This window comes from Microchirus variegatus, assembly GCF_963457635.1.
Source record: "Microchirus variegatus genome assembly, chromosome: 4".
Lineage (NCBI taxonomy): Eukaryota > Metazoa > Chordata > Actinopteri > Pleuronectiformes > Soleidae > Microchirus > Microchirus variegatus.
In genome coordinates this window covers 30,034,781-30,042,209 of record NC_139805.1, presented here as the reverse complement: position 1 = coordinate 30,042,209, position 7,429 = coordinate 30,034,781, and the positions used below count along the sequence as shown (strand labels likewise).

At 40.2% G+C, this 7,429-nt stretch overlaps 1 protein-coding gene across 1 annotated transcript; it reads right to left on the bottom strand.

The window, feature by feature from the left end:
* Nucleotides 1-1,090: 1,090 nt before the first annotated feature.
* On the bottom strand, nt 1,091-6,057 carry olfml3b (olfactomedin-like 3b; the record flags this gene model as incomplete). The annotated part of the gene is given in 5 exon segments (XM_083888511.1): nt 1,091-1,875; nt 4,367-4,652; nt 5,824-5,931; nt 5,933-5,986; nt 5,989-6,057. Coding segments are annotated over 5 exon segments (1,302 nt in total).
* Nucleotides 6,058-7,429: the final 1,372 nt, after the last annotated feature.

Here is a 7,429-nt window from a genome sequence, read left to right as displayed (position 1 = left end):
ATACAAATGGGACATTTTTGGCCCTTAAGGTGTTGAAAGTGAGTTAGTAAAAATAAAAAGAATGTTTTAATGATCAGACTGGAAGTTGCATTGAAACATTGAAAGTGATAAAATGAATATACATAATATAATGTTTAATATAAGTCTTTAGACCGTTTTTGCACTTAAGATGAAGGGCGTTATCTTCTAAAGTTTGCATGAGGGTTAAGATCATGGCAAACATGAGACAACAACAGAAGTCTGCCCCTTAATTTCGAACCATTACACTGTGTGAAATTACACAGATACATCTGAACAATCATGAAAACATGTCAACATTACTGGAATTTTGCATTTTTGTTTCCTACTTAATATAATTTCTGTGTATTTTTCAAATCATGCTAGTTTTTCAGTTTTTCAATATATTTTCAACATGTACAATCAGCACATTTAGGATTCTTGCACTGTGGAGTTGTTAAGTGATTCATAGTGAACACCAGGTCTGCATCCACTTTTCTTTAACAGTCGTGTGTAACATAGAGAAGTGTTTATGGGCATAAATTGAACGTACCAATGAAGTTATTAGTTCAAATCACCATGTTTCTACATAAACCAGCCTGTCAGTGCCATGTTGTAAAGCAGGAGTGTACTAAGCAAATAATAAAAGAGTGACCTTATTTCTTTGGTCCACAAAGGCCACCGTAGTTCTCTAACATACTTGGGAAAAGGGCGGAAATAGCAGAGGCATCTACTGTTTATTACAATCTGCAGTCTCATTATTAAGTGTCACTAACTGATACACACTTGACCTACGTTAGAATCTAAGTTAATATAAAGTTAGGTGATTGTTATGAAGTGATCGGATGACGTTCGTTATTAAAGACGTAGATCTGATTATTGTTTTAAATAATATAAGAAGGAAACTAATGGCTGCATGAAAAGTAAGAGATAAACATCTGAATTTCTACACCACGTGTTATAACGTAGCCAGTTATATGATATACATGACTTGTAATAAGCTAAAACTTGCCAAACCTCTGGCATGGTCCTGAACGTGTTTATGGATTTGTTATAGAGAGTTTTTTGAGGATGATTGTTTGTACTCGTCAGCTCATATTTCTAGTTTCTTCTTCATGATGAGCTTGTACAGGATCTGGTAGCCATCATCCCAGGCATACAGCAGCTGCTCCTGCGGGTTGTACTTCAGACTGGAGTGAGCCCCATAACGTTTTGGGAAGTAAATCTGTGGTGCGTCCTCATTGGTCACCATGTCATTAACATCAAACACGCACTGCAAACGAGAGCGACCAGGTTGCTGGGTGTTGTACACCACATAGAGAGTGCCGCAGATGACAAAGGCGGCCTCTGCGTTCTCTCGCGGGCAGCTAGTGTCCCACATCTGCTCGATGCCCAGCAAGTTGGCGTCCATTTTTGCCACAGAGATGTGCCTCTCATTCTGCCGTGTGGCGTAAATGGCCCACAGGCCTTCTTCATCCACAGCCAGGTCCAGCACTGTCTCAGGAGTCAGGTCGTACACTGGGACGTGGTCCTGGACAGGAAACACTGCCCTGTCTGCCACAGAGTTGCTCCTCAAGTCATATTTAACCACCATGATCTCATCATCCTGAGTTATATAGTAGGCGTGGTTTTTGTAGATGACGTGTCCTGTTCCTTTCCACGCCGATGGCAGCTTCAGGGCCTTGGACTGATGCATCCCCAGAGAGCGGGTGAAGTCCTGCACAGAGGAAAACTCGTGGATGGTGTCACCATCTGTTCCATTGAAGATGTAGATCTTCCCAGAACCTGAGCTGCTGTCTTTGCTCCATGCGCCCTTTGGCCCTCCGACTCGTTTCAAGATCTTCATGGCTTTTATGCTTGAGATCATATCACTGCAGTCTGAGTATGAGAGAGAGAGAGAGAGTGATGTCTCTATGACATTTTAATAACATTTACCTTCTATTATCATTTGATTGAAATACTGCGTTTTCTGATGGTTACTTCGTTCTTGCACAAGATCAATTCTACTCCAATGTTAGCTGTCAGGCAGGAGGCGTTAACTTAGCCTCTAAAGGCCTGTTGTTGTTGTTGGGGTAACCGAAATATCTCCATTAAGGTTGGAGTATCTGACTTCTTCTGTTATGAAACTGGATGCAGTATGCTGACAATGCTAGACGAAGTCCATCATTCTGAGAGCAAGCAAAGGACCAAAGGAGTTGAGTTGGAGGCTATCACATAAATATAATATGAGATTAATTAAAATCCAAATAAAACCCAAAAGGGAGTTGATGATTTCCTGTTTTCTGGAGTATGGGAGAGCAAGCAAACATGTTGTTATTGTCAAAGTTGTTGTCATGCAGTGGAAATATGTTTAAAAGTTATAAGAAGCATGAGAACATCAGCCTAGCATGGGAAGACTGTCGCTCCGACAAATAACGTATGAAATTGATGATGTCAGACGGCTTTAAAATGTGTGGTTATGGGAAAATAGTTTTCTAAGATACAGCCAGGTTTGTCTTAATGTTAAACTTTAAACTGAATTTTGTTTACATTTGTGTGTTGTATATATATTTATGCATGGACATATATACTGTGATCATGCTTGGACACACTCATACAATGTAGGTTATTCATTTGCTATTCAATTGAAAACAAAAAAACAGATTTGTTTCTTTAAAGCTAACATCAGCCAGTCAGCTGTTGGTTTCACTTTATTGTTCAAAGACATATTTGAATCTCTGAGACAAAAAGTTCAAGTCAATTCCTTAATGTGTGAATTATTTCAACAATATGATTCTTATTCTACTCAAAAATATAAATATAACTTCTCCCTTCTGTATTTGTGTTATTGTTTAGATATCTTTGGGCTCAAAGAAGCCACCGATGCACACACAGCATTAGTAAATACATCTGCTGAACATTCTCAGTGTGTGTTTTCAATTTGGTTGATATTTGGTGATCGTTTAAAGACCAGGATTCATGTTGTCCCTCCGTGTTTCGTCAAATTAATCAGTGACTGGAAGCAAAAATACACATTTTCTTTTTCCTTTAATTAGTTGGACATGTTTCCCTGTTGTCCTTATTACCATTTATTCATCTCTGCTGTTATTACACCAAAATGGTGGTGGTGGTAGTAGGAGTAGTTGTAGTAGTATGTGTAGTAGGAGAAGTATTTGTAGTTGTAGGAGTAGAGTAGTAGTAGGAATAGAGTAGTAGTAAGAGTATTAGTAGTAGAGGAGTAGTAGGAGTAGGAATAGAATAGTCGTAAGAGTAGTAGTAAGAGTAGTAGGAGTAGAGTAGTAGTAGGAATAGAGTAGTTGTAATAGTATTAGGAGTAGAGTAGTAGTAGGAGTAGGAATAGAGTAGTAGGAGGAGTAGGAGAAGTATTAATAGTAGGAGAAGTAGGAGTAAGAGTAGTAGTAGTTGTAGTAGTAGTACTAATAGGAGGAGGTGGAGTAGTAGTAGAGTAGTAGTAGGAGTAGTAGTAGGGGTAGTAGTAATAGTAGTAGTAGTAGAAGTATTAGGAGTATGAGAAGTAGTAGTAGGAGTAAGTGTAGTAGTAGTAGTAGTAGTTTTTGTTGTAGTAGTAGTACTAGTAGGGGGAGGAGTAGGAGAAGTAGTAGGGGTAAGAGTAGTAGTTGTTGTTGTTGTTGTACTACTACTAGTAGTAGTAGTAGTAGGAAGAGGAGTAGTAGTAGGAGAAGTATTAGTAGTAGTAGGAGTAGAGTAGTAGAAGGAATAGAGTAGTAGTAAGATTAGTAGGAGTAGAGTAGTAGTAGGAGGAGTAGGAGAAGTATTAGTAGTAGGAGAAGTAGGAGTAAGAGTAGTAGTTGTAGTAGTAGTACTAATAGGAATAGGAGTAGTAGCAGTAGGAGTAGAGTAGTAGGAGTAGTAGTAGTGGCAGTAGTAATAGTAGTAGTAGTAGTAGGAGTAGGAGAAGTAGTAGTAGGAGTAAGAGTAGTAGTAGTAGGAGAAGTAGTAGGAGTAAGAGTAGTAGTAGTAGTAGTTGTTGTACTAGAAATAGTACTAGTAGGAAGGGGGGAGGAGTAGGAGGAGTAAGTGTAGTAGTAGTAGTAGGAGGAGTAGAAGTGGTAGTAGTTGTATTAGGAGGAGGAGGAGGAGTTTGTGCCAGAAATCAATGATCCTGTCTCAATATGAACAGTGTTAAACAATCAGCCACTGACTATAAACTTAGTCTGTAAACTCAATAGTCTGCATTAGTATATGTGTGACAAGTTGATTTATCTCCTCGTTTTCAAATGATTATATTTGCAGTAGTTTGTGTTTGTGTGTTCATGTTCACAGACTAAGTCTTTTTTTAAGATCATTGCTCATATATGATGTTAATCTGGTGTTAGTGTCAGTGAAGTTTCAGATTGTCATATCTCACCTGACAGTTTGGAATATTTGGCCTTCTGCTTCTCCGTCACCAGATGCACCTGCTGCTCTATCAGCTTGTCGTCCACATCCACACACGGCTGGTTCCCATTCTGAGTCTCCAGGTAGTCCAGCTCCCGCTCCACCCGGTCCACCCTGGTGCCCACGCCGTCCAGACTCACTCTCAGCACCTCTTTCTCTTTGTCCAGGTTCTCCAGCTGAGAAACCATTTGTTGCTTCAGCTCCCGCAGCTCTGTGGCATAACGAGCTGTCTGTTCGTGCCATAGAGAGATCCGGTCCTGTTGTTTTTAACAAAGCTGATTAGTTATGTCTGAATGGAAACACAGGCACAGTGTGGCCAGGCTCTGTCATGGATATTTGTTTTACAAGGAACAGTGAGTGTATTTTTAGAAAGCAGCTGAAAAAAGGAGGCCATAATTTTATGTTCCTCTCAGGAAATAGATTGGTACATAAGCGACATAATGACTAGGGAACTCATCCATCAAATGACCAGGTTCAGGCTACACGTGGCAAGTATCCTCCCTGTGACAACATGTTTCAGCTGAACATCCTCACAGTGATCTGTGCACATGCTGCTCTTTTACAGAAAGGATAGGTCTGGAGGAGGGAGAAGATCAATGAGATTTTCTCTGCATGTGAGTCCACAGGGGGCAGCTGTGGCCTAGTGGTTAGGGCTTCAAGCCTGAAACCGGAGGCTTCAGCTGTCCTCACGGATTTTAACCCATCCGTGAGTTAGTGAACACACACAGCACACAGTGAGTGTGTGGAAATTTCCAATTTCTGCATTTTAACCCATTTTTTTAACCCATCCGTGAGTTAGAAAATGCAGAAATTGGAAATTTCCCCACTGCGGGACTAATAAGGGATTTTTAATCTTAATCTTTACTGACAATAAAGACTGACAGATGTTGGATTTGAAGACACAATATGAAAAAGTAAAGTTTGATCAAACAACTTATTGTCTTGGTCCCTTAGATGACTTATATTTAGTAATTTAGCATTATTTGTGTTTCCTGAATGAATGAGATGTTTCTCCACACACAGGACGATCCCTGGAAGATGATTCATTTTGCAGGGGAAATTGTGTTATTCATTAAACAGAAAAAAGTGAAATGAAAATGTACGATGCTAGGATAGTACAGGTCTTATAATCAAACCAGGTCTATTGTCAAAGATAAAACCAGATTATCATTTTTGTTATAACATCATTTTGTGTAAACTCCTTGCTGAAATTACATACAGTATTGCATGCACACAGTTTTAACTCAGTGTCTCAAACCAAAAAAGAAACTTATGATTCATATACATTTTGGAACACTACACAGCACCAGCATTTTCCCCAGGATTTGCCCACATCTGCATTCCATTGCCTTTGCCCTGTCCCTCAAAGTTTCCTCTCAGAAGGACTCTGGAGCGCAGGGCTCGGCAGGGAGGTGAAGGGAGTCTTACCTCAATAGCAAGCAGCCTCCGCTCCAAATAGTCAATCAGTGCTTGGTGCTGAGCGGTGGCAAAGCAGGCCAAAGTTACCAAGACAACAAGTCCTCTCATTTTTTTGTCAGCTCAGTCTCTCTACCTCCTGTAAAACCTTGACTGGAGTTGAGTGGCGGTGTGTTAAGGAGCCAGCAGAGTCCCAGAGGTGGGCTGGAATGTTTTACTAAGCAGACTGGGAGGAGCCAAAAGCATCTGGTAGAGATGGAAACACATGCAGGGTAATGGAGACAAGACAGTCCATCCTTTATTTCACTTTTTACCTGCTAGGAAAACTAGGAAAGCTAAATCTTACGATTATTATTTATTACTCCCTCTATGAGGGGATTTGCACTATAACAGCAGCAAAGACAGTAAAGACAGTACAATTAATAAATAGCAGGCATTATTAACACCAGAAAACACAATACTGAAGAATAATACAACATAAACCATAATAACCATAACCACCATGTGTAACCATAATATATATAATATGAGCATAGTGCAAAGCATAAAGATATTACACTGACTAACATTATACATATGACTTTACAATAATAATAATAATAATAATAATAAAAAACATGTTTTCATAGCCTTATAATAAGCCTTTATATTGTGCATTTTTTGGTAAGGGCCTTACTTTACACTGCACAGTTTCCACAGCAGTCCAATCAGATGTGTATTTTGTGTTTTCATCATCAGGTCAAACAGATTATGGCCAGGGTGTGATGAGTCCTGCAAAATAGTGTGTGCTTTTCTGAGTCCATGGGAACTGTGGAGTTCTTCCAGAGAGAGGAGAAGGCAGCCAACCATGTTCTTCAAGGACGACATTTTGCAGCTGCAAAACCACACTCAGAAGGTCAGGATGCTCCCTATTGAGCAGCAATGTGCAAATGAAGAAGAATGGTTCCACCCACATTAACCTGACACAACAAGTAAGATGGAGGAAACAGCAGAGTTGTTATACGAAGGTCACTGTAGTTCCCTGATGCAGATGGGAAGGTGAGACATGAACAAATGAGTCCTGTTTTTTGTTTGTTTGCACTCTGCTGTCTCACCATTAGAGGTCACTAATTATTACACACTGGACTTTTAAGTGGATTCACAAGAGATGCAATGGTTGTGGTTCACTTGAGCAGAGCTGGTTGTACAATCTAACAGCAGCAGGGCTCCTTCAAACAGTGATGGATCAGTCTGTTGCTGCAGGAGCTGCCCAGTGCTGTGATGGTGTGTCCTGCAGAGGGTGGGATGGATTCTATCATTCCCCCCTCTCCCACCACCTTCACTGTTTCAAGGGAGGCGTCCCAGGAACAAGCTATTGAAGCAACAAGCTCCTTCCCTCCCATTTTGTCCAGACTCTTCATGTCTGTTTTTGAGATACCTGTCCCAGCAGACTGCTCCAAACTAGCAGTCATAAAAGTCTTCAGGAGCACCTCAGCTGAAAAACATTGCTCTCACCTTACATGTGCAGTCCTGTTTATACTGTTCATTTCAAACTCAAATGTTGCTATACTGTATGTTCACAGATGTGAAAATGATTTTTAAATGTCTACAGTATATCAGCCTGAAGGGACAAACCAGC